The sequence below is a fragment of the Papio anubis genome, chromosome 8 (assembly GCF_008728515.1).
Source record: "Papio anubis isolate 15944 chromosome 8, Panubis1.0, whole genome shotgun sequence".
Classification (NCBI taxonomy): Eukaryota; Metazoa; Chordata; class Mammalia; order Primates; family Cercopithecidae; genus Papio; species Papio anubis.
This window is the reverse complement of record NC_044983.1, coordinates 99,943,102-99,970,977: the sequence shown is the minus strand read 5'-3', so window position 1 is coordinate 99,970,977 and position 27,876 is coordinate 99,943,102. Positions and strand designations below refer to the sequence as shown.

Genomic DNA, 27,876 nt, shown 5'->3' with positions numbered 1-27,876 from the left:
AGGGGTACGGGATAGAGGAAGGAACTCATAAGTTCTCAGCTTCAGACCATCCACGCCTCCGCCAACATGGAAGCACCTTCAGCCTCCCAACTTGTACCCACCCCACCCGCTGCGCCAGAGCCCAGGCCTCGGACAGCGACCGAGCTCCTCCATCCACCCCGCGCTCCAGCCCCTGGGCATCCAGCGGTCGGCGTTCGCACGCTCTCTCATCGATTGGCGCTGCCTTGCTCCTTGGGCTCCAGTCGCGGGGAAATCGGCCCCAGACTTGGAAAGTCCAGCGGAGCGCGGGGCGGGAACCGAGGCAGGCGGGCCAAGGGATTGCCGATCGCACGGATGGGCGCGCGCTCCGTCTGGCGAGTGGCGGCGCCGGCTAGCCCGAGCGGCGCGAGGCCAGAGTCCCGCGTCCGCCACCCCCTCGCCTCGCGCCGGCGCGCAAGCTCCTTGCCCTTGCCCCCAGGAGGTTCGCCCTGCGTGGGGCTCTCGCACCGTCCGGGGTGGGAGCAGGCGAGCCGGAGGGAGGAGGGAGGAGGGAGCGCGCGCGGGCGGCGGCGGCCCCTCCCCTCCCCCTCCCGCCGCCGCGGAGAGCGCAGGGAGCAGCCGGGGGCTCGGCGGCGGCGGCGGCGGCGGCGTCTACCCCCAGCTCCTCCTCCCTCCTCCTCCATCTCCTCCTCTCTCTCTCCATCTGCCGTGGTTATGGCCCGTCGCTGGAGCACAAAAGAGTCTCCGCGGTGGAGGTCTGCGTTGCTCTTGCTTTTCCTCGCTGGGGTGTACGGTAAGTGTCCGTGTCCCCGCGCCCCGCTGACCGAACAAAGCTGAGGCGACCCGGGCCCTCGAGGCCTCCAGGACTGGGGTTCCCCTGGAGACTCCGGCGGAGAGCCGGGCTGCCGGCGGGACAAAGACCGGCGAGGGGGTGGATGTGGCGGAACGGGTATCCCCACACGGAGATGCTTTCCTCCACTCGCCCACCTTCAGACTCTCGGGTGGTGGAGAGGGGCTGGGGGTCCCGGCCGGGAGGGCCCCGGCGGAGCGAGCGGGTGGCGGGAGGACTTCCCGACCTGCGCTGGAGGGCCCCCGCGGCCAGCTGCTCGAGGACCCATAGCCCGGCACAATCCACACACAAAGATGTATGACTGTGAGAAAGCAGAGGAGGTCGCCCCCGCCGCTGCCGGGACGGTCCGCCCCCACCCGGGGTTAGGAAGTTCTCTCACCGGTGAGATTCTCACCGCACCAGCCCTTTCCCTACCCGAGTCCCTGAGAAGGCTCCCTGCTGACTTCTCCCCACCCCTCCACCTCGCGGGCAAGGGCTCTGCCGAATCCGGGCGTGCAGGATCCTGTTGGTTTCCCGGGAGCAGCACGCGGGAGAAGGCCAGAAAATAGTTTCCAGCCCCACCTCAGTCTCTCGCTCTTAGGGTGTCCTGGCCCCCAGTTCAATTGTAATTTCATCCATCATCGTCCGCCGCTGTGGTCACTGTTACTTTATTCCAGTCGATGGATCGGGTTAAGAGAAGGCTGAAGACTGTGTGAGGACAGCTTTGTATTGCGTTGGGGTCTGAGCAAGAGCTGAATGGAATTAATTGCAAAGAACATTTATCTCTTAAGATAATTGAGTTCCACTTCTGACTTCACCGTTCTTAGTTCATCAGTTAAACACATTGAATAGGTATTTCAGAGAGCTCAGTTTTAACCTTTCCTTTTTGGAGTGTTGCTTTGATTTCCTCAGAAAAAGAATTAGAAGTTATCATTACTTTGGTAAATTTTACTTATAAAAAGTCTAAGTCATTTGCCACAAACACTGATTTGACTAGTATAATGGTGGTGGTGGTGAGGTTTAGTCAACAGCCAATTTGTCAGCAAGTATTATCTTTTGAACGCATTTATCTACGGAATTGAATGTGATGGTGGCTTTTGAAACCTGGCAAGTGACACTAAATGAAGAATTAATGAACGTAATTGGGCATTTACCTACAGCCAAGAAATAGTAGTCTTTTTGGTACAATTCAGGGTGTGTTCCTCCCGTACCTGATTAATAGTATTTTTGTTTGTTTTGGTGAGGAGAGTGGTTTGGTCCATTTTTTATGTAGAGGTAATTGCCAAAGGTGTGCTTGTGTGGGACCAAAAACCCAGTGCACGGCTTTTGATAGTTAGCTGCTTCAAGTGGCTGTGATCCCTGCTTGCCTGATGACTTGTGGGTTTGGGTCTACACCAGAGATCAATAAGCTATTATGTTGTTTCTTCTGGCCTGAAGGTGGATATAGTTCTGCTCTAGGTTTGGTGTAATGGCCCAGGAGAGAGAAGAAATTGAGAGGTATCTTTAATTTGGGGTGATTAGGATTGTCCAGCTTTGTCCTTTGCTATAATAAGAATTGAATTTCTGTGATGTCTGATCAGAATAGATAAATAAATGGGCTCTTCTTTCATTAAAACCTGTGTCATCAGTGTTTGAACTACAAGTCTTTTGCCTCGAGGGATAAGAGGCTGTGAACCCCTTAATTTGTTTTGGTGCATTCTTTAGTACTTGTACACAAAGTGACTTTCTGGTGGGTGCTTATCAAAGCTTTATCTTTTTGGAATTTGTGTTCAGTGAGGAATTGTTAGTAAGCAAAGACTGAAACTCCTTTTTCCAACAGTGTGGGCCCAGATTATAAAACCAGCAGGTGATTATGCCAAAGGTGGTTGTCTCAAGCCACAGCAAGTTTCAAAGTGTAAAAAAAAAAAAAAGGAGGTAGTGACCCAGGCAGAACATTAAACTGTATCAGCAGAGATTAAAGGGAACCCTTCACCCTGGAACTGAGAAATCCTCTTTATAGCTGCATGTTTTTTGTCCTCTTCTGTCTCTAACCATGTATGGGTTTATAATAGTGAAAAAGGGCTATAACAATAGTATGGGGGGGATGTGGTTCTGTAACAATAGCGGGAATTGGGTAACTTAGAATATATAGTAGTTGTAATGGGTAGTGGATGCATCCTGAGAAATAGCTATCGTCTTGAACCTCTTAGAACAGATACTAGCTGTAATTTGTGAAACTGTCCCCTATACAGTAAAAAGTGTGTGTGTGTTTTAAATAGCTTCAAAAACAGTTAGCTCTATTAATGAAACAATATTCAGAATCGCTGTTAGCAAAGAAAAGCAGGTTGATTGGCCAATATTTGGGGAATTCCAATATTAATTCTTCACAGAGTGACTCTTGAAAATGAAATGACTCTAAGGTGTGCTTCAGATTTTTGAAACATTTCACATACATAAAAACTTTTTTTTTTGTTTATTTTGGTACTACTCTCCAGATGACGATTTTTATGGGCTCTGATATGTGACTGTTACACTTCCAAATTAACTTGTCTGAATGCCAGTCTTACCTGAAACTCTAAATTGTAATCTAGAATATAAAGTTTTCCAGAAGTAGTTGTTCAAGGACCTGTAATTATCTTTCAGGGGCTACTGTATCTTAACTGCATTCAATGTGCCTAAGAGTTAGGAGGAGAGAGTAAAGGTTGACCTCTGCCACCTTTGGAAGTTTGAAGGGATAAAAATGTCAGTAGTGACAACCACAAGCTTTGCAACGCATTGTCCTAGGCTTACTGTAAGAGGAAAAAGTGCTTTGTCATTTTTCACATAGGGATGTCTGGCTTTTACAAATCTATGGGAGTTTCCAAAACCTCTGTCTCCTAGTCAGTAGAAGCTGTTAGTCTTGCTCACCTCCTAAACCACAAGTTGGTAATTCTGACAGTTCCATTGCTTTATCCTTTCCACTTCTGTTTGTCTCCCAGATTAGCGTTTCCTAACTTTTACTCAAACCTACCCTTAAAATACACATTGCTTAGGGTACTATGTACATAGAGAAAAAAGTTAATGAAACCATACTCTTACTACCTGTGCACTCAGATGTTTTCTGTTTATTCCTCCTCTTTCTCACCCTTCCCTTCTTCATTTGCTGGTCTGGACTCATTAAATTAATTTTGGATCCACTAATAAATTGCAGTTCCTTAGCTTGAAAAACACTACCCAGAATGAAGCCTTAAAATGTAGTTTAGAGGCCAGGCGTGGTGGCTCAGGCCTGTAATCCCAGCACTTTGGGAGGCGGAGGCAGGTAGGTCTCCTGAAGTCAGGAGTTTGAGACCAGCCTGGCTAACATGGCGAAAACGTCTCTATTAAAAATATAAAAATTAGCCAGGTGTGCTGGCGCACGCCTGTAATCCCAGCTACTTGGGAGGCTGAGGCAGGAGAACCTCTTGAACCCGGGAGGCGGAGGTTGCATGATTGTACTCCAGCCTGGGTGACGAGTGAAACTCTGTCTCAAAAAAAAAAAAAAAGTGATTTAGAGTGTTTGTTGTTTGTATATCATTTTACAGTAACCTTGAAGAGTTGCAGATGGTTATTTTTTGGTTACTTGCTGCCAGAGCATTTGATAGCTGTAGAACTGTTCCTAGCATATACTGATTGACTTGTGATAAAATTCATTTTTAAACTGGTTTTCAGCTTATTACAGTAAACAGTCTTTACTGTTCTCAGTAGTATTCTAGATGTTGTGGTAGCCTAAAATAATCCTTTTACTCTTGCATATATGTAATGGATGAATCTTTTCCCATGAATTTTATGGAATGTTCAGTAGCACTTAATAACTAGTTTAAGGGTAGACAAGAAATTCCAATTTTAGAAAGGTTATAGAAGTAACTGAAACATGAGAGAAAAATCTAAACCAGATACCAATTACTTCTTACAAAGTCAAGTTTGATTACATAAAATACGTTGAATAAAATTGAATTAATTGCTTAACATAAACCCTTCCTTGAGTTCAGAATCTAAATTATATCCATATCCTTGGGAGAATATGAAGGTAGGCAGCACATTCCACAAAATTCTAGGTGGTTATCAGGCAGAAAGTATTAAACAAGCACTGTTAGCTGTATTCCAGATACAGTATGGAGGAGATTTGAATGATGTATAGTAAATGATTTATAAGGTTCCTAGAAAGTAAAATTTCTTTTGAAGAACATAAAAGGGATTTTAGCCTGAAAAGTGAGCAGCAGTTAAAGAAAACGTTAAGATTTACTTTTGTAGTTAGAAAATTTAAAGCTTATTAAATTATTAAAGGAGCTTATTAAATTATTGTGTGTCTGATATGAGATGTTGTCTTTTTTTTTTTTTTTCTCTACACTTTACCAGTGATACCACAATTTAAGGGGTGAAAGTTCAGTAGAAATATACGTGAAATATACGTGAGAATTATATAGATTTAAGTAAATATAGAATATTTTTATTTTAGGTATTAATCCTGTTCTTGTTGCATGTCTTTATAAGAAGAGGAAGGTTGTTCTAAATATAGGAATTGGAAGTTAATGATCTCTAATTTCTAATTTACCTTTCTTTTCTGTGTTTCTTCTTTTCTCCTTATCACTCCCCCCTTTTGGAGAGAGTTAAGTGATAGTTGCACATTATTTAATTCCCATTTTCTAAAATTTAGGATTAGATCCTGCAAATACAAATTACCAATGTATCTATTCAAATACATGTCATCAGAGTCTCTTCTTTTTAAGTATGTATAAATATATTACTTCAGTACTGTATCAGCTTGGGGGATTCTCACTGTCTAAGTTATAGAAGGGAAGGAAGGAAACTAACATTTATTAAATTAAGTTCGATAGCATTTATTTACTTACAAGTACTTAATACTTATATTGAAAGATTCGTGATTAGTCTTTATTTATTGCCAATTAATCTTTAGTAGGTCTTATTTGGCAATCCTATCAGATACATATTCTTTTTTTTATTTTATGAAAGAGAACATTGAAACACAGAGATATTGTGACTTAACTGAAGTCAAACCACTATGAAGTAGTAGAGTCAGGATTGTAGCCTAACCCTGGCTGTTGCTTCACTCAGTTCATTTAGCAAATATTTATTGAGCCCTTGCTTATGTCTAGCACTGTGTTAGATAAAACCTGATGCACATAGTTTCTGCCCTCATAGAGCTTATAGTCTAATGAATAAGTTGTAATAAGTGCTCTCACAGAAACAAACACGGGGCAGAGATAGTGAGTAACAGGCACAGAGTAATTAGGGGAAGACTTTTTGATGAAGGGACATTTATGAGACCTAAAGGATAGCTATAGCTAACTGTGTTATGGTTGGGTAAGAGAGCTTTGCATATGAGAACAATGCACCAAAGGCCCGGGATCAGGAAAGAGCTGATAAGTTGCAGATAAATTAATAAAATCACTGTAACTGGAGCATAATGGTTATAAGGGAGAGCGACAGGGTGAGATTAGAGTAACACTTAGAAACTCTGGGCTTTAGAATCCATGGTAAAGAGTTTAGGTTTTATTTTAAGTTTAACTATTCAAAGGATTTAAGTGACATCACGTGATTTATGTTTTGAAACAGTCACTTTTGCTACTATGTGGAGTATTGTTGTGAAGTGGGAAACAGTAGAGATGGGATGATCAGTTAGAATTTGACTGTAATCCAAGTGAGAGATAACAGGAGCATGGACCAAGGTAGTAGTAGTGGAGATAAAGGCGTGTAGATTGCCCTTTTGATAGAGAAAAGGGGATTTTTCCCCTCTTGCCGTAAGAAGGAAAGAAGAAAATATTGATGCAAGTGTGTTTAGGTCTGTAGGTTTTGGGGTGGGAAAGTGGACATTACATCTGATTGTTCTTATTTTCTCAAAGTAATATGACATGAGATCATCAGTGAAGAGGAGGAATGAGAATGTGAGGGTGATTTTTGTTCCCTCAATTCAGTAGAACAGTTTGGACCCTTAGCAAGTTAGATTTCTGTTACTTAATCTGGAATAGAGAAAGCTATGAACACTATGCATTAAGATACATTGCGAATAGTTGTACAACAGATGACAGGAAGAGATGGACTTAAATTACAAGGGGAGGAACCTTAAGAAGGTTACTGTGGAGAATTCAGTTCTGAGGGCAGTCATTTTGTCAGTGAAATAAGTATAGAACATAACTTTTTACAGTGTTTTAAGTGTATTGCAGGCAAGAAGCAAAGGGTGGGGCAAAAGATGGATTTCCAATACCTTTTTGCTTAAGTTAAATGCTTTCTGCTAAGCTATCAATAAAGATTGCCTTAGAAATCAGATTGTCTTTGGTAGAGTCAAGAATGTATTAAAAGATGGGTGAATTTCAGAGCAGATTTGGAAAAATTGAGCTTTTATCTCTCTTTTTTTTTTTTTTTTATCATGTAGCTTTACAGAAGATATAACTTTAGTAGGTACCAAAACTTCAAAGTAAATAAAAGTGACAGAACAGTTTTCTAATTTTCCTCTTAAATAGTTAATAACTCATTTACTTGCTGGTATCAGTTTGGTGAAGGTGTGAAATTGTTTTATGCTCATGTGTTGTCATTGAACGAGACTAACTTGATACCTACGTTTAGTTCACTTACATTTCACTTTTTAGAGAAATTAAAAATGGTGCTAATCTTTTAATATTAGGATTAAGTGGAGCACAATAGGATGTTTAGTAGTTGGAATTTACCTTTTCAAATACAAGGAGTAAACCTTTCATAATGTGACTTAATTTCATTAATAGTTAAGGCATCTTTATACATATATTGGAGAAAACATAAGAATAATCTTTGTATCTGATATATATTGAAGTAGAATTGTTTCTTGAAATTATTATTGCCTGTAAAAGTTTTACCAAGAGAATACAGAACACCTATACAAAAAATGCCATGACTAGTTCTCAAAATTACTATGTGAGGTAGGTATTATTAGAAGAAACTGAAGCTTTGAAAATAGTAGTTTTGCCTAAGGTTCATGTCTCTCTACTGCTGTGCTCTTTGTGTAGAGGCCCATTATTTTTTTTGTCTACATTATTGTAACAGCCCCCAACTAGTCTTGGCTCTAGTCTTGTCCTGATTGAATCATATCACACCTAGCAGTAGCCAGAGCAACTTATCTAAAGTACAGATCTGGTAATATAACTTTCTTGCTTAAAACCCAACAGCAGTTCCCTGTTCTTAAAATATAAATTTAACTCACTAGAACTTTCATGATCTGGCTAGTTTCTTTTTTTTCACTTTTAAGTTCAGGAATACATGTGCAGGTTTGTTATATAAGTAAACTTGTGTCATGGGGGTTTGTTGTACACAATTATTACGTGGGGGTTTGTTGTACTCAATTACTAAACAATTTGTTGTACAGATTATTTCATCACCTAGTGATATGTTACATCATATCTAGTGATATCTGTACAGCATTTCACACCTAGTACACAGTAGTTATTTTTTCTGATCCTCTCCTTCATCCTACCCTCCACCTTCTGATAGGGCCCAGTATGTGTTGTTCCCCTCCTTCTATGTGTCCATGTGTTCTTTCTCATCATTTAGCTCCCACTTATAAGTGACAACATGCAGTATTTGGTTTTCTGTTCCTGCATTTGTTTGCTAAGGATAATGGCCTCCAGCTCCATCTATGTTCCTGTAAAGGACATTATCTTGTTCTTTTTTATGGCTGCATAGTATTCTATGGGATATATGTGCCACATTTTCTTTATCTAGTCTGTGATTGATGGGCATTTAAGTTAATTCCATGTCTTTGCTATTATGAATCAGTGCTACAATGAACATAACACATGCATGTGTCTTTATAATACAACAATTTATATTCCTTTGGGTATATTTCCAGTAATGGCATTGCTGGGTCAATGGTGTTTGTTTCTAGGTCTTTGAGGAGTCGCCACATTGTCTTCCACAATGGTTGAACTAATTTAGACTTCTGCCAACAGCATACAAGCATTGCTTTTTCACCACAACCTCGCAAGCATCTGTTATTTTTGGAATTTTTAATAATTAGCCATTCTGAGTGGTGTGAGATGGTATCTCATTGTGGTTTTGATTTGCATTTCTCTGATGATTGGTGATGTTGAGCTATTTTTCATATGATTATTGGCTGTATGTATGTCTTTTTTTTTGAAAAGTGTTCATGTCCTTTACCCAGTTTTTAATGTTTTTTTCTTGTAAATTTGTTTTAAGTTCTTTATAGATGCTGAATGTTAGATTAGTTTGTTTTTTTTGTTTGTTTGTTTTGTTTTGTTTTGTTTTGTTTTTTTGAGACGGAGTCTTGCTCTGTCACCCAGGCTGGAGTGCAGTGGTACAATCTCGGCTCACTGCAAGCTCCACCTCCTGGGTTCATGCCTTTCTCCTGCCTCAGCCTCCCAAGTAGCTAGGACTACAGGCACCCACCACAACACCCGGCTAATTTTTTTTTTTTTTTGTATGTTTAGTAGAGACAGGGTTTCACCATGTTAGCCATGATGGTCTCGATCTCCTGACCTCGTGATCTGCCCGCCTCGGCCTCCCAAAGTGCTGAGATTACAGGCGTGAGCCACCTCGCCCAGCCTAGATTAGTTCTTTATAGTTGCTGGATATTTTGCAAACTATGTGAAAATATTCTCCCATTCTGTAGGTAGCCTATTCACTCTGTTGACCGTTTCCTTTGCTGGACAGAGGCTCTTCAGTTTAATTGGATTCCATTTGTCAATTTTTGCATTTGTTGCAATTGCTTTTGGCATCTTTGTCCTGAGATCTTTGCCTATTTCTGTGTCTAAAATGGTATTGCCTAGCTTGTCTTCCAGGGTTTTTATAGTTTTGGGTTTTACATTTAGTAAGTCTTCAATCCATCATGAGTTAATTTTTGTATATGGTGTAAGGAAGGGGTCCAGTTTCAGTCCTCTGCATGTGACTAGCTGGTTACCCCAGTACTATTTATTGAATAAGGAATCCTTTTCCCATGGCTCATTTTTGTCAAGTTTGTTGAAGATCAGATAGTTGTAGGTGTGCCGCCTTATTTCTGGGTTCTCTATTGTGTTCCATTGGTCTGTGTGTCTGTTTCTGTACTAGTACCATGCAGTTTTGGTTACTGTAGACCTGTAGTGTAGTTTGAAGTTGGGTAGCATGATGTCTCCAGCTTTGTTCTGTTTGCTTAGGATTATCTTGGCTATTTGGGCTCTTTTTTGGTCTTATATGAATTTTAAAATAGTTTCTTCTAGTTCTGTGAAGAATGTCAATGGTAGTTTAATAGGAATAGCATTGAATCTATAAATTGCTTTGGGCAGTATGGCCGTTTTAACAATATTGATTCTTCCTACCCATGAACATAGAATGTTTTTCCATTTGTTTGTGTCATCTCTGATTTCTTTAAGCATAGTTTTGTAGTTCTCCTTCTAGAGATCTTTTACCTCCCTGGTTAGCTGTGTTTCTGGGCATTTTATTCTTTTTGTTGCAGTTGTGAATGAAATTGCATTCCTAATTTGGCTTCAGCTTGATTGTTGTTGGTGTATAGGAATTTAGTGATATTTGCACATTGATTTTATATCCTGTGACTTTGCTGAAGTAGTTTTCAGCTTAAGAAGCTTTTGGGCTGAGACTATGGGGTTTTCTAGATATAGGATCATGTCATTTGCAAACAGGAATAATTTGACATCCTCTCTTCCTATTTGGATGCCCTTTATTTATTTATTTTGCTTGGTTACCCTAACCGGGACTTCCAATACTATGTTGAACAGCAGTGATGAGAGAGGGTGGCATCCTTGTCTTGTGTGAGTTTTCAAGGGTAATGCTTCTAGCTTTTGTCCATTCATTATGATGTTGGTTGTGGGTTTGTTTGTCATAGATGGCGCTTACTATTTTGAGGTATGTTTCTTAATACCTAGTTTACTGAGAGTTTTTAATATGAACAGGTGTTGACTTTTATCAAAAGCCCCTTCTGCATCTGTCAAGATAATCGTGGTTTTTATCTTTAGCTCTCTTTATGTGATGAATCGCATTTATTGATTTGCACATGTTGAATCAACCCTGCATCCCAGGGATAAAGCCTACTTGATCACGGTGGATAAGCTTTTTCATGTGCTACTGGATTCGGTTTGCCAGTATTTTTTGAGAATATTTGCATTGGTGTTCATCAAGAATATTTGCCTGATGTTTTCTTTTGTTGTCAATAAGTTTTTTGTTTTTGTGTTTTTGTTTGTTTGTTTTTTTAAATACTAAAACCTCCATCAGGTTTTGGTGTCAGGATGATGCTGGCCTCATAGAATGAGGAGCAATTTTTTTGAATAGTTACAGCAGGAACCGTACCAGCCCTTCTTTGTACATCTGGTAGAATTCAGCTGTGAATCCATCAGGGCTTTTTTTTGGTTGGTAGGCTATTTATTACTGACTTAATTTCAGAGTTTGTTATTAGCCTGTTTAGGGATTCAGCCCTTTTTTTCCTGGTTTAGTCTTAGGAGGGTGTATGTGTCCAATAATTTATCCATTTCTTCTAGATTTGTCTAGTTTATGTGCATACAGGTGTTTGCAACATTCTCTAATGATTGATTGTATTTCTGTGGGGTCTGTGGTAGTATCCCCTTTGTTGTTTCTGATTGTGCTCATTGGAATTTTCTCTCTTCTTTATTAGTCTAGTTAGTGGTCTATTTTATTAATTTTTTCAAAGAAACAGCTCCTGGATTTGTTGATCTTTTGAATTGTTTTTTGCATCTCAGTCTCCTTCAGTTCATCTCTCATTTTGGTTATTTCTTGTCTTTACTAGCTTTGGGGTTTGTTTGTTCTTGGTTCTCTAGTTCTTTTAGTTGTGATGTTAAGTTGTTAATTTGTGATCTTTCTAACTTTTTGATGTGGGCATTTAATGCTATAAATTTCCCTTTTAATACTGCCTTAGCTGTGTCCCAGAGATTCTGGTATGTTGTATTGTTGTTCCATTGGTTTCTAAGAACAACTTTTTTTTTTTTTTTTTTTTTTTGAGACGGAGTCTCGCTGTTGCCCAGGCTGGAGCACAGTGGCATGATGTCTGCTCACTGCAGGCTCTGCCTCCCGGGTTTGAGCCATTCCCCTGCCTCAGCCTCCCGAGTAGCTGGGTCTACAGACACCCGCCACCACGCCTGGCTAATTTTTTTGTATTTTCAGTAGAGACGGGGTTTCACCATGTTAGCTACAATGGTCTCGATCTCCTGACTTCGTGATCTGCCTGCCTCGGCCTCCCAAAGTGCTGGGATTACAGGCACGTGCCACCGTGCCGTCCTTTTTCCAAGAACTTCTTGATTTCTGCCTGAATTTTATTATTTACCCAAAAGTCATTCAGGAGCAGATTATTCAATTTTCATGTCATTGTATGGTTTGTAGTGAGTCTCTTAGTCTTGATTCCTAATTTGATTGCACTGTGGTTCAAGAGATCGTTTTTTAGGATTTCATTTCTTTTGTATTGCTGAGGAATGTTTTGCTTCGGATTATGTAATCAAGTTTTAGAGTACGTGCCATCTGGCAATGAGAAGAATGTATATTCTGTTGTTTTAGGGCAGAGAATTCTATAGGTATCTGTCAGGTCCATTTGATCTAGTGCTGAATTCAGGTCCTGAATATCTTTGTTAATTTTCTGTTTCGATGATCTAATACTGTCAGTGAGGTGTTAAAGTCTCCCACTATTATTATGTGGGAGTCTAAGTCTCTTTGAAGATCTCTAAGAACTTGCTTTATGAATCTGGGTGTTCCTGTGTTGAGTGCATATATATTTAAAATAGATCTTGTTGAATCGAACCCATTACCATTATGTAATGCCCTTCTTTGTCTTTTTTTATCTGTGTTTTAAAGTCCATTTTGTCTGAAACTAGGATTGCTTTTTTCTCTTTTCCATTTGCTTGGTACATTTTTCTCTCTTTATTTTAAACCTATGTGTGTCATTGGATGCGAGATGAGTCTCTTGAAGATACCATACCAATGGGTCTTTGTTCTTTATCCAGCTTGCCATTCTGTGTCTTTTACTTGGGGCATTTATCCCATTTGCATTCAAGCTTAGTGTTGATATGTGTGGATTTGATCCTGTCATCATAATGTTTCCTGGTTATTTTGCAGACTTGTTTATGCAGTTGCTTTATAGTGTCATTGGTCTGTACACTTCAATGCGTTTTTGTAGTGGCTGGTAATGGTCCGTCCTTCCCATGTTCAGTGCTTCATTCAGGAGCTCTTGTATAGCAGGTCTGGTGGTAACGAATTCCTTCAGCATTTGCGTGTCTGAAAAGCATCTTATTTTTCCTTTGCTTATGACACTTTGGCAAGACATGAAATTCTGGGTTGGAATTTCTTTAAGAATTTTGAATATTGGCCCGCGGTCTCTTCTGGCTTGTAGAGTTCCTGCTGAGAGGTGTGCTGTTAGTCTGATGGACTTCCCTTTGTAGATGACCTACTCTTTCTCTCTAGCTACCTTTAACGTTTTTTCTTTCATGTTGACCTTGGAGAATCTGTTGATTATGCGTCTTGGGGATGATCTTCTTGTGAAATATCTTACTTGAGTTCTCTGCATTTTCTGAATTCGAATGTTGGCTTCTCTAGCTAGGTTGGGGAAGTTCTCATGGATGATATCCTGAAGTATGTTTTCCAAGTTGGTTCCATTTCCCCCATCTTTTCAGAGATACCAATGAGTTGTAGATTTGATCTCTTTACATAATCCCTTATTTCTCAGAGGTTTTGTTTGTTCCTATTCATTCTTTTTTCTCTATTCTTGTCTGACTATCTTGTTTCAGAACGCCAGTCTTCAAGCTCTGAGATTCTTTCGTCTGCTTGGTCTCTTCTGCTGTTAATACTTGTGATTGCATTATGAAATTCTTAAAGTGTGTTTTTCAGCTCTATCAGGTCGGTTACATTCTTTTCTGTAGTGGCTGTTGTGTCTGTCAGCTCCTATATTGTTTTCTTATGATTTTTAGCTTCTTTGGATTGGGTTTCAATGTACTCCTGTAGCCCAGTGATCTTTGTTACTATTCATATTCTGATCTCTGTTTCTGTCATTCAGTCATCTTAGCCCAGTTCAGAACCCTTGCTGGAGAGGTGATGTGGTCATTTGGAGGGAAAAAGGCACTCTGGTTTTTTGAGTTTTCAGAGTTCTTGTGCTGGTTCTTACTCATCTTGTGGGACTGTCTACCTTCAATCTTTGAGGTTTCTTATCTTTGGATTTTTTTTCCCCTTTTATCCTATTTGATAACTTTGAGTGTTTGTGGTGTAAGGTGGATTCAGCTGACTGGCTTCATTTCTGGAAGATTTTAGGCAGCCAGTGCTCAGTTCCCAACTCCTAGACTACATGCTGTAATTCTGAGGTACTTGTATTGGGCCCCGACTTTGTTCTCTGGCTCTTCAAGGCTTCAAAATCAACTACACTGGATTGGGGGGACCAACTTGCAGCACCTGTGGCAGAGTGCTAGCAGTGCCAGGGTGCCTGCCTTCCTGTGGGTGTTCACCACAGTGGTGGAGACAGTGCAGCTGGGCAGGGTGTCAGGGACCCCCTGCTGGTAAGCTGGAGGTGATGTTGACTTGGGGCTCTAGTCCCACTGGAGGTGATGGCTTGTGGGCAGGGCACTGGCGGATCTGGATTCCTTCTCTGTGCTCTGCAAGCAGGAATAATCATTCAGGGGCAGGGGATCTGGCTAGTTTTTATCTTTCTGCCTCATCTTGGTCATTCCCCTTAACCCCTGCCCTTCCCCCTCTCCCACACCATGTTCCTGCCATTCTTGTGACTTCCAGCCTTTATACACACTGCTCCCACTGCCTGCCTTATTTCTTCCTCCACCACTTTCTTCTCTAAGCTAACTCCTGCTGTCCTTCAGTTTTCTTCCCATTGCTGCCTCTTTTGGGGAGTCTTCCTGGTTCCTCAAAACTAAGTGCCCTTCTTAGAAACATCTCAAATATATAATGTGAGCCTCAAATGTAAATCATATATGTAGTTTTGAATTTTCTATTAACCACATTAAAAAAAGAAACAGGTGAAATTAATGTTAATATTTTAAAACTAATATATCTAAAATACTATCATTCCAACACGTAAACAATAGAAAGTAATTATTAATGAGAAGCTCTGCATTATGTTTTTCATGCTCAGTCTTCAAAATCCAGTGCAAATTTTATACTTACAGCCCATCTCAATTCAACTAACCACATTTTAAATGCTGAAAGCCACTTGGAAAACAGTGTCTATTAAAGCTGTATGTAAACATGTCCTGTGGCCCAGCAATTCTGCCCCTAGATATGAACTCAACAGGTACATAATGTATGCCAAAAGACATGTACAAGAATATTCATAGCATCCTTATTTGTTATAGTCCCAGACTAGAAACAACCCCTATGTCCATCAGCAATAGAATAGATGAATAAATTATGGTATATTAGCATATGGTAATTCTGTTTAGCAGCAGTTTCCAAATTTTCGAGTCGCAGGACTCCACAGTTATTGAGGAATCCAAAAAATGGTTTTTATATAGGAGCTATATATGTTTTTAAGAATATTAGGAATTAAAATTGAGTAATTATTAAAATATTCATTTAAAATGACAATAAGAAACCTATTACATATTACTGTAAATAACATGTAAAATAAAAATACGTAAAATGACAAATAACTATATTTTCCAACACAAACAAAAATTTTTTTGAGAACAGTGGCATTGTCTTAATGTTTTTGCAATTACCATAGAGTCAGAGTTATATGTAAAACATATTTAGTATAATGCCAGACAATACTTGTTGAATAAATGAATTAATTTATCTATAAATGGAGTAAATTACATTTATGTGATTCCTAATGTTGAATCATTTTTGCATTCATTTATAGGCCATACCAACTTGCTAATGATAAATTTTAATCTGCTAGAATACATTTACTGATTTTTTTATACTTTGCATTTATATTTATGACATCAGTCTATTGTCAGTCTTAGCTTTCTTCTGCCCTCTACCTCTTTTTTTCCTTCCTGTAACCTAACCTCCCTCTCTTCTGCTTGATTTTCATATGTTAATCCATTCTTTTAGATGCACTTACAATCTTTTTTTTTTGTTGATTTCAGTGTTTAGAAGTAGTATAAAAGATTCTAGTGTTCCAGTTATTATTTTACCTTTTAAGATTAGAAAAGGAGAGGTGATTGTTTATGAACTGTATAGGTACTGTAATAGGAAAGCAAAAATTAACAGTTTCGTACTAATAAATGCTGGGGGGAGAAGTGTTTTCATTCCTAGTATGTTTAAACTTTATTCCACTAAGCAAGATAATACAGATGAGCCTGTAAGAAGTAGATCCCTTCTTATGCGTGGGCTTTGGGACTAATTAAGCCAGTAAGAGACCTCAGTGGAGATGGATCAATTCCATGAGAAGTGGAACTCACATCTGAAGGCAGGAGCTGTGTGGGAGGTAAAATGGAGATGCTAAATGAGGATTGAGCTCAAGTCAGGGGGTAGGACTCCTGTATTCTGTCAGTTGGGTACATCCAGTTTGTGTGGATGATACTTTAAGACCAAACTAATTTGCTCAAAAAGTAGCAGACGTAAAGTTAACCAGAATATGGCTCCAGTGCTATCTAAACTATAATCTAGTAGTGTACTAACATGATTACTTGTATATAAAAGTATTTGCCCAGGTACAAAGGATGGGAGATTAAGGAGAACCTACTACTATCGGTGCTGCTGGAGTGGATCACTACACAGGGGCTAGGAGCCATATGAAAAATACAAAGGAGTATTAAGAAATTGCATAAATTACATTTGTATACAATTCAACTTCACATTATTTTTTCCACCACGTAAGAATAAGAGTCTGAGTGTTTGATTTGATTGCTGTATGTGGGTGGGTTAGAGAGAATTAGAATCAGAATACATGATTTGTCTCTCGTCTTTATTTTATTATTTTATTTATTCTTTTATTCCCTCATCTAAGTAGGGGGCTAGCTACAATAAATAGAAATTATGTTTTTTAAAGGTTTATTAGAACTCTAAAAGCATATGTGCATGATGCCTTTGGAGAAATAACTCTTTAATTTTTAATTCCTTCATCCTTGAGTCAGCTTTGCTAATTTATATTAAATTATACGTTCTAGAACATTATTTTGCCTATATTTCCATATTTGCTTTAAGGTTGTAAATAATATTGTTTTAAAAATATTTTCTACATCTGTGATTATATCACCATAGTCATTCCTAATACCTATCTGTCTCTCTTGTCTGTCATTCTTTTCTTGAACAGACTTGTCAAAGGTTTCTTTATTTTAGACGTTCTTCTCAAAGAACCAGCTCTTGGTTTCATGCTGTACTGCTTTCCTTGTTTTCTATTTTATTAATTTTTTTCACTATTTCTTTATTTTGTTGATTTTTGTAGCTGGTTTTTTATTTTTAAATTTTGTTTTAGACATTATACAGTAAAACTGACTCTCTTTTTTTCTGGTGCAAAGTTATATGACTGTTAACGCATGTACACATTCATATAACTACCACTAAAATCAGAATGTAGAACAGTTCAGCATCCCAGAAAACTCTTGCCTGTTCTTCCTTTATATTCACAACCATGTTCTCACCCTTAATCTGTGACAGCCACTGAGATGTTCCTAACCATAGTTTTGTCTTTTTAAAAATGTCATATAGATGGAATTGTCCAACACATAACCATTTGAGACTGACTGCTTTTACTCAGCATAGTATCTTGGAGATTCATGCACATTGTTGCATCAATCAGTAGTTTTATTCCTTGCCGTTGTATGGATATACCACAGTTTATCAGTTCACCTATTGAAGGACATTTCCATTGTTTTCAGTTTTTGGCTATTATAAATAAAGCTTCTACAAATATCTAGTACAGGTTTCTGTGTGGACATAAGTTTTTATTTCTCTAGGGCAGTGGTCCCCAACCTTTTTGACACCAGGGACCAGTTTTGTGGAAGACAATTTTTCTGCAGACCTGGTAGGGAGGGAGGATGGTTTTGGAATGAAGCTGTTCCACCTCAGATCATCAGGTATTAGATTCTCATGAGGAATGCCCAACCTAGATCCCTTGCATGTGCAGTTCACAATAGGGTTCGCAGTCTGCCACCAGGAGGTGGACCTCAGGCGGTGCATTAGTCTGTTTTCTGACTGTTGTAAAGAACTGCCTTGAAGGCCGGGCGCGGTGGCTCAAGCCTGTAATCCCAGCACTTTGGGAGGCCGAGACGGGCGGATGGCGAGGTCAGGAGATCGAGACCATCCTGGCTAACACGGTGAAACCCCGTCTCTACTAAAAAATACAAAAAAAACTAGCCGGGCGAGGTGGCGGGCGCCTGTAGTCCCAGTTACTCGGGAGGCTGAGGCAGGAGAATGGCGTAAACCCGGGAGGTGGAGCTTGCAGTGAGCTGAGATCCGGCCACTGCGCTCCAGCCTGGACGACAAAGCGAGACTCCGTCTCAAAAAAAAAAAAAAGAACTGCCTTGAGACCGGGCCATTTATAAAGGAAAGTGGTATAGTTTCTCACAGTTCAGCATGGCTGGGGAGGCCTCAGGAAACTTACAGTCCTGGTGGAATGTGAAAGGAAAGCAAGGCACCTTCTTCACAAGGTGACAGGAAGGAGAATGAACACAGGAGGAACTACCAAACAATTATAAATCATCAGATCTCATGAGAACTCGCTCACTATTATGAGAACAGCATGGGGGAAACCACCCCCATGATTCCGTTACCTCTACCTGATCTCTCCCTTAACATGTGGGGATTATAAAGATTAAAGGGATTACAATTCAATATGAGATTTTGGGTGGGGACATAGGCAGACCTTATCAGGTGGTAATGCTTGCTCACCCACCACTCACTTCCTGCTCTGCTGCCCAGTTCCTAATAGGCCACGGACTATTACCGGTCTGCAGCCTGGGGGTTAGGGACCCCTACTTTAGGGTAAATACTTAGGAGAAGAATTGCTGGGTCCTAAGTTACACATACGTGCTTAACTTTTTAAGAAACTACCAAACCATTTTCCAGAGTGACTGTATCAGTTTGCATTCTGACTAGCAGTGTGAGAGTGTTCCAGTTGCTCTGCATCTTTGTCAGTACTTGATATTGTTAATATTTTTGTTTTTGTCATTCTAGAAGGGATATGGTGGTAGCTCATCTGATTTCATTTGTGTTTTTTAATGGCTAATGATATTGAACATCTCATATACTTCTTTGCCATCTTGTGTGAAATGTTTAAGTTCATTACTCATTTTTAATTGGGTTGGTGGTTTTTTTGCTGTTGAGTTTTGGGAGTTCTTACATATATTTTTTCCCCTCTGAATCTGTAGCTTGTCTTTTTATTCTCTAGACAGTGCCATTGGCAAAGGAGAAGTTTTAAAATTTGATGAAGTTCAACTTGTCAGTTTTTTATGAGTTGTTTTTTGTGTCATTTCTAAAAGCTCTTTACCTAATCCCGGATCACAGAGGTTTTCTTCTGCTTTTTTCCTAAAAGTTTTAGAGTTTTATGTTACACATTTAGATCTAAAGTTCATTATAATTTATCTTTTTAAAAGGTATGAGGTTTAAAAAAGAGGTTCAGTTTTTGCATATGGATAACCACCAATTGTTCCAACCCGAGGAATCACCTCTTCTATTTGATCACCTTGAGGTTGGTCTTCTGATTTTTTAACATCTGGTTCCGCTTTAACCATAGCCAGCTTCTCATGTTCTGTATACTTTCTGTGTGCTGAATTTTCAAGGATTTGCTCAAGAATATCAAGAATCTTTGTGTACAATATTCTCAGCCTCTCTTATGGACTCTTGCATACAGCCAGTCCCACAAGGCCGGTGGTCTTCAGCACACCTACCACGACAGTGCCAGCAAGCCAATGACCTGCCATTTTTCTTGAAGTCTTTAATCAGGCTGAATTTTATTTTGCTGTGTTCTCTCTCCCTCCTCTCCCCCTCCCCTCCCCCTCCCCTCTCCCCTTCCCCCTCCCTTCTCCCTCTCTCCTACCCCCAGCCTCTCTCCCCACTCCATCTTTCCCTTCTTTCCCCCCCAACCAAGAAACATGTATGGGTTGTGTGTATAAATATATTTGTTTTTTGTTGTTGTTTGTTTTCTGAGACGGAGTCTCGCTCTGTTGCCCAGGCTGGAGTGCAGTGGCACAATCTCAGCTTACTGCAAGCTCCTGCCTCCCAGGTTCACACCATTCTCCTGCTTCAGCCTCCAGAGTAGCTGGGACTACAGGCCACCACACTCGGCTAATTTTTTTGTGTTTTTAGTAGAGACGGGGTTTCACTGTGTTAGCCAGGATGGTCTCGATCTTCTGACCTTGTGATCCACCCACCTCGGCCTCCCAAAGTGCTGGGATTACAGGCATGAGCCACCACGCCTGGCCTGGGTTGTATATATATTTTGCGGATACACAGCTAAAACTGTTTTTTTATTTTGCCCTCACACTTGAGTAATGGTTTGACTGGATATGGAATTCCAGGCTTTAATATTTTCTTTCAGAATTCTGTGTATGTTATTTTATCGTTTTGTAACTTTTAAGTTACCATTTTGGTTCTCATACCAAAGAGTTGTCCTTTTAGAAGTTTGTAATTTCCTTTTCCTATTTAGAGTTTATAGTTTTCACAAGTATGTGTCTGTGTGTGTATCTCCAGTCATTATTATTGTTTGCTATTTGGCAGACATTTTATCTGACCATGTTGATATTCTTCCAAAATACTTATATGTGTATATGTCTAGTTGTATGAATATATGCACACATACGTATTTATTATGGGTATATGTGCACATATATATGTCTACACCTGTATATGTGTTTTAAATCCCTTTTATCCTGTAAGTTTCCTCCATTTGGAACTTCTATTAAGTGTAATATAATATTCGTAATACCTGGCTTTTTTTTAGTCTCTTAGGTTTTTATATTGTTTTTATTCTATAATTTAAAGATTCTTCAGTTTAGTCTTCTAAATTATAATTTGTCTGTAATACGTCTATTTATGAATAATTTTTTTTTGTTTCGACAGAGTCTCGCTCTGTTACCCAGGCTGGAGTGTAGTGGTGCGATGTAGGCTCACTGCAACCTTGACCTCCCAGCTTCAAGCAATTCTTCTGCCTCAGCCTCCTTAGTAGCTGGGACTACAGGCGTGTGCCTGGCTAATTTTTGGATTTTTTGGTAGAGATAGGGTTTCACCATGTTGGCAAGGCTGGCCTCAAACTCCTGACTTCAAGTGATCTGCCTGCCTTGGCCTCCAGGATTACAGGTGTGAGCCACCACACCCAGCCTAATTTTCTTTTTTTCGTAACGATAATTTTGTTTTTTTCAGTTAGCTATGAGGAGCTGATTTGTATCTTTCTCATCTTCCCTGATTACTCCCTTCCTGCCCTGTCCCCTGCTCTCATCCCTACACCTGAGAATATAAGAATTGTGGGTCCTTTCCTCAGAAAATAATCCCCCTGTGTGCATTCACAGAAAATTTTGTATATAATGCCTGATTCTAGAATGTCTGAAAGCTCATTTATGACCTCTAGATCCTTGCTATTCAAAGTGCTGTTGTAGAAACAGCTACATTGGTCCTGTCTGGTAGCTGGTTAGAAATGCAGAATCTCAGAGCCTGTGCCAGATACCAAATTGGAATCTTCATTTTAACAAGATCCCTTGTGATTTATTTTATATTCAAGTTTGAGAAGCACTGTGATAAGAGGTTAGAAACCTCTGTGGTGTATGTGATATATATGATTTTCCTGTTGTGTTACCGTTTACATATCTGGAATATCATCTACAACACTTTAAAAAAAAATCATGACTCGATCACCAAAATTGTAAAGTAGAAATATTTTGAAGTAGTTACAACATAGTATAGTATTTGAATAGCAAGCTATGCTATATGAAGTAGCAGGACTCAAGCAGGGACTGATGTATACACTCATTCTTGTCCAAACACCTACATAGTGGTTACTATGAGCCAGGCAGCATTCTAATCACTGTGTGTTTGTTTATGTATATGTGTGTCTTAGTCTATTTGGAGTGCTATAACAAAATACCATAGACTGAGTGGCTTATAAAGAACAGAAATTTCTCACAGTTCTGGTGGCTGGGAAGTCCAGCATCGAGGCACTGGCAGATTTGGTGTCTGGTAAGGGCTCACTTTCTGATTCATAGACAGTGTCTTTTTGCTGTGTCCTCACGTGGCAAAAGAGGCTAGCTAGTTCTTTGGGGTCTCTTTTATAAGGACACTAATCACATTCTTGAGGGCAGAGCCCTCATGACCTAATCACCTCATGAGGTACAAAGACTCCACTTCCTAATACTATAATCTTAGGAGTTAGGATTTCAACCATACGAATTTGGGGAGGGATACAGATATTCAGACTCTGTGAATGTATGAATGTATATGTATTTATTTACACAGATTCATTTGCTTAACAAATGATAAACATATGAATCTGTGTAAATAAATACATATACATACATCAGCTTCGATACTATTTCCATTTTACAAATAAGGAAGCTGAGAAACAAAAAGATTAACTATCTTAGCCAAGGTCACATAATTAGTAAATGGAAGATCTAGGATTTGAACCAAGATAGCATAACCTAGAATCTGTGCTCTTAACCATTACATTATATTGCTCTTTTATAGTTGTACTTGGAGATCTCCGTAAACAAAACGCAACTCAAAAGCAAGCTGATTAATTCCTTATACATTCACCTTTTAAAATTTATTACTAGAACTCATCTGCTTGTGGTGCTGATAGATGAGCCAAACATGCTGGATCATTAATTCTTTCTGAATTACTTTTGGTTTGCTATTAACTGAGATTTCTACATGGCAAGAAGCTAGATTATTGGATTTTACACTACCTACCCTCAAGGTTTGATATAAGGTTATTAAATAACCTATGCAAATACTTTCTACATTAAATGTTAATTTTCTTCCATCTCCAGTAGATGGACAAAAGACAATTTATAGAAACAGTAATTGGATGGCTAATAAAATTAGAACAAAGATTAACTTCAAAAGCAGAGAAATACAAATAAATACCACCTGTTAATTTAGTAAATATATAAAAATGAAACTATTTTATCAAATGTTCAATAAAGACATAAAAATAAAAATGTGATTAGTGTTTAATGAAAGGAGCATTCATACTTGATAAGTAGAAATGTTCGTCTTTGCTGATGGGTTTGTTGGTATTATTTGACATATCATGGTCTTCTTTTCCTTACCGCTTTTTTCCATAAACTATTTCCTAATTTTGAACATTAAATTGTTTGCAGTTTTGTTCACATAATGCTGTAATATGCTTTTATCTTTGTTTGAATTTTTATTATTTATGGTTTATAAAAGTGGAATTACTAGGTCAAAGGTTGGAGTGTTTTCCAAGCTCTCATTAAAAATAATATCTAATTTGTATTGAATGCTTACCGTGTGCAGTCATTGCTCTAAATGCTTTACATATATATGAACTCATTTAATCTTTAAATCAAAAATATAAGATGGAGCCTGTTTTATGTTTTACAGGAAATTGAGCCACAGTGGAATTAAAATAATTTTAAAGTCACACAATTAGAGCCACGATTTGTTTTCCAGAAAGATTATACTACTTTAAGCTTCTGCTTGTAGTATTTGAGATTATCTGCCCTCTTATGACCTCCCCAGTAAAATGTTCTGATAATTGCACAATAGCAGTGAGCACAACTAGAACCTCTAAATTATGGTCTCTAAATACCATTCCTCACTGGAAGAATCCAAGGGTCATTGAATGAATGACTGATTTCCATTCTAGGGCAGAAAATACAAGAGAAACTAGGGATATTCTGTTGTATCAGAAGGCAAAGAAGCTACCAAAGACTAGTAGTTCCAGCCAAAAGGACACAATGGCCAATAGAAAGGGGGCTCCCAGTGACCAAAAGATGAGAGAACTTGAACATGATAAAAGAATATAATGAAGTCAGTTGGTTGAAATGCACTGAATTTATAAAAACTCCTTGGTGTATAACAATAGATGTGTAATAAGGAACACACACACACACACACCACTACAACAACAGTGAATTACTGGATACAGTAAAAACAAATAAACACTAACTCCATACTCTGATAACAAGCAATTATGAAGAAAGAATTAAACATTTATCCTTTTTCTCTGTATGAACTGTGGTTATAGGTTAAGCAAATAACCTTATTTGTTGAGGGAAACTTCTTTGCAGAATTTTAGTTAATGAATGTGGAAGTAATGACAGGATTAGAATATCGTTTTGCCGACCCTAATGAAATAATTTATTCAGGCTATGATCATCAGTGGATAAAAGCATTAGACGTACGATCACGTGGGAACTTCTCAATGGAGGAATCAGTCTGCCCTACCTGGACCTATTGCTTAATCTCAGTTTTATGAAAAGTAGGGTAAGGAGATAGTGTATGACTTCTGTCACACGTATGAAACATACAGCATAAGCTCTGAAGTTTTCCAGCCAAAAATGTTGAGCCTGTGTAAAATTAAGATCAAGTTTCTGTAGCAAGGTTTAGCAAAACATGGCCTTTCAGTCAAATTCGACCTAATGACTGTTTTAATAACATTGTTTTGTTTTGTTTTGTTTTTTAAACACAGCCACTCTGAATCATTTACATATTGTCTAGCTGCTTTTGTGCCGCAGTGACAGAGTTGAGTAGTTGCAACAGAAACTGTATGGCCCACAGAGCCTAAAATATTTACCAGTTTGGCCTTTCACAGAAAAGGCTTCCTCATCCTTGAGCTAGATGAACCAAAGTTAAGTGACATCAGAAAGAAGCAACACCACAGAATATGGGCCTTTTACAGGACTGCTTATCTAGCTTCTTTAACTAGTCAGTGGTATGGAAAATGAAGGAGTATCCCTCTAGGCTAAGAGGGACTTAAACACAGCAACCAAATGCAATCTCGAGACTTGTTTTGATCCTGCTTCAAATAAGCAAACTGAAAAAAACAGGAGACAATCAGGAAAATCTGATTATTGCCTGGCTATACTGAATGACATCAAGATTTATTATGAATTTTAAGTAGTACCATTATAGATAGGTGGATAACGTATTTTGAGAGAGATGTATGTTGAAGTATATGGAGGTAAAATGATATGTGGCATTTACTTCAACATACTTCACAAAAACAAAAATATAGCAAAGACACATTAATCTCAAGATTCTTTAATGTCAAGACTTACATACTTTATACTGTATCATCATGCCATCATTACTTTCTATAGTAGGTTTTAGTGTTGCCTCCTAGGTTGCTGTGCAAAACAGCTACCAGCCACTCTTTTAAATGCCCTAATTCCTTGGTTACTTAACACACTTGTGTGCTTACTCCTATTTCCACAATATCTAAGCACGACTGACAGAGGGACATCCATCAAGACTGGATCTGTATCTTCTGGTCTTGATAGTAGAAGAGCGTTGTATTTGATACTTGATTCTGCTCTTCAGTAACTATGAGTTTTCGTCCTGACAGGTTAATTTTTCAGTCTCAACTTCCTGGGCCTTAGAAGGGGGAATATCAGTTACTCCTGGAATTGTTTCAAAATTAAAGGATACGTTTGTTCTGTAAATAATGAAATTATTAACCCAAATGAGACCCATATATATTTTGGAAGTTATAGTGAGGGAATTGATGCATGATCTTTATAATAAGACAGACCTAAGTTTGGATATTAGTTGTATGTGTTAGTCGTGTCCTTGAGCAAGTTATTTACTATATCTGAAGTTTAGTTTCTTCATTTGTAAACTGGAGACAATATTACCTCAAGTATTTGTTCTGATAACTAAGTAAATTAAAATTTGGGAAAGTACATAGTATAGCAACAGATACATGCTAATTAAATATTTTTTCTTTTTTTCATTTGGGGAAATGTATAGCTGGATATATTTACATTGGATAACTTAAACTTCTTTTGAACATCAAATGGTGTGATTAATAAGAATTATGCAGAACTTACATAAAGAAAATTTCTCTAACATAAAGAGGATACTAAATGGAGAGATATCCTTTGTTTTTGGATAGGCACATACAGTGTTGTTAAGAGGTCCTTTCTCTCTAAACTATTTTTTTTTAATTAAAAAAATTTATTTCAATAGGTTTTTGGGGAGCAGGTGGTGGTTGATTACATGAATAAGTTATTTAGTGGTGATTTCTGGGATTTTGGTACACCCATCCCAAGCAGTGTATGCTGTGCCCAATTACCCAATGTGTAGTCTTTTATCGCTCACCCCCACTCACCCTTTCCCCCGAGTCCCCAAAGTCCATTGTATCAATCTTATGCCTTTGAGCCCTCATAGCTGAGCTCCCATTTATAAGTGAGAATATAAAATGTTTGATTTTTTCCATTCCTGAGTTACCTCCCATGGAATCATGGTCTCTAGTTCCATCCAGATTGCTGCAAATGCCATTATTTTGTTCTTTTTTATGGCTGAGTAGTATTCCGTGGTGTATGTATACCACATTTTCTTTATCCACTTGTTGATTGATGGGACTTTGTGCTGGTTCCTTATTTTTGCAATTGTGAATTGTACTGCTATAAATATGCATGTGCAAGTATCTTTTTCATACAATGACTGCTTTTCCTCTGGGTAAATACCTAGTAGTGGGATTGCTGTATCAAGTAGTAGGTCTACTTTTAGTTCTTTAAGGAATCTCCACACAGTTTTCCATAGTGGTTGTACTAGTTTACATTCCCACTGGCAGTGTAAAAGTGTTCCCTGTTCACCACATTCCATGCCAACATCTGTTATTTTATGATTTTTTGATTATGGCCATTTTTGCAGGAGTAAGGTGGTATTGATTGTAGTTTTGATTTGCATTTCCCTGATCATTAGTGATGTTGAGCCATTTTTTTCATGTTTATTGGCCATTTGTATGTCTTCTTTTAAGAATTGTCTATTCATGTCCTTAGCACATGTTTTGATAGGATTGTTTTTTTTCCTGCTGATAAGAGTTCCTTGTAGATTCTGGATATTAGTCCTTTGTTGGATGCATAGTTTGGGAAGATTTTGTCCCACTCTGTAGGTTGTCTGTTTACTCTGCTGATTATTTCTTTTGCTTTGCAGAATCTTTTTAGTTTAATTAAGTCCCATCTATTTGTTTTTGAGACATTTGCTTTTGGGTTCTTTGCCATGAAGTCTTTGCCTAAGCCAGTGTCTAGAGGGGTTTTTCAAATGTTATCTTCTAGAATTTTTATGGTTTCAGGTCTTAGATTTAAGTCTTTGATCTATGTTGAGTTGATTTTTGCATAAAGTGAAAGATGAGGATCCAGTTTCATTCTTCTACATGTGACCTCCCAATTATCCCAGCACCATTTGTTGAATAGGGTGTCCTTTCCCCACTTCATGCATGTTTTTGTTTGCTTTGTCAAAGATCGGTTAACTGTAAGTATTGGGCTTTATTTTTGGGTTCTTTATTGTGTTCCATTGGTCTACATGCCTTTTTGTTGTTGTTGTTGTCGTTGTTGTCGTTGTTGTCATTTTTTGAGATGAAGTCTTGCTCTGTCGCACAGGCTGGAGTGCAGTGGCGTGATCTCAATTCACTGCAACCTCCGCCTTTGGGGTTCAAACAATTCTGCTGCCTCAGCCTCCTGAGTAGCTGGGACTACAGGTGTGTACCACCACGCCCGGCTAATTTTTTAATATTTAGTAGAGACAGGGTTTCACCATGTTGGCCAGGCTGGTCTTGAACTTCTGACCTCAAGTGATCTTCCCGCATTGGCCACCCAAAGTGGTGGGATTACAGGCGTGAACCACTGCACTAGGCCTACATGCCTACTTTTATACCAGTACCATGCTGTTTTGGTGACTGTAGCCTTATAGTATAGTTTGAAGTCAGGTCATGTGATGCCTTTAGATTTGTTCTTTTTGCTTAGTCTTGCTTTGGCTATGTGGGCTGTTTTTTGGTTTCATATGAATTTTAGGATTGTTTTTTCTAGTTCTGTGAAAAATATGGTGGTATTTTGATGGGAATTGCTTTGAATTTTTAGACTGCTTTTGGCAGTATGGTCATTTTCACAATATTGATTCTACCTATCCATGAGCATTGAATGTGTTTCCTTTTGTTTGTGTGGTCTGTGATGTCTTTCAGCAGTGTTTTGTAGTTTTCCTTGTAGAGGTATTTCACTTCCTTGGTT

The 27,876-nt window shown here is 38.8% G+C and overlaps 1 protein-coding gene across 2 annotated transcripts in view; it reads left to right on the top strand.

The window, feature by feature from the left end:
* The first annotated feature begins 399 nt into the window (after positions 1-399).
* The window catches only part of LRP12 (LDL receptor related protein 12), a 94,626-nt gene continuing 67,149 nt past the window's right edge, over positions 400-27,876 (top strand). For both annotated transcript variants that reach the window (XM_003903055.4, XM_003903054.4), the window contains exon 1: positions 400-772. In XM_003903055.4, coding sequence (XP_003903104.1) covers positions 694-772 — 79 coding nt within the window. In that variant the 5' untranslated portion in view covers positions 400-693. The remainder of the gene's footprint in view (positions 773-27,876) is intronic.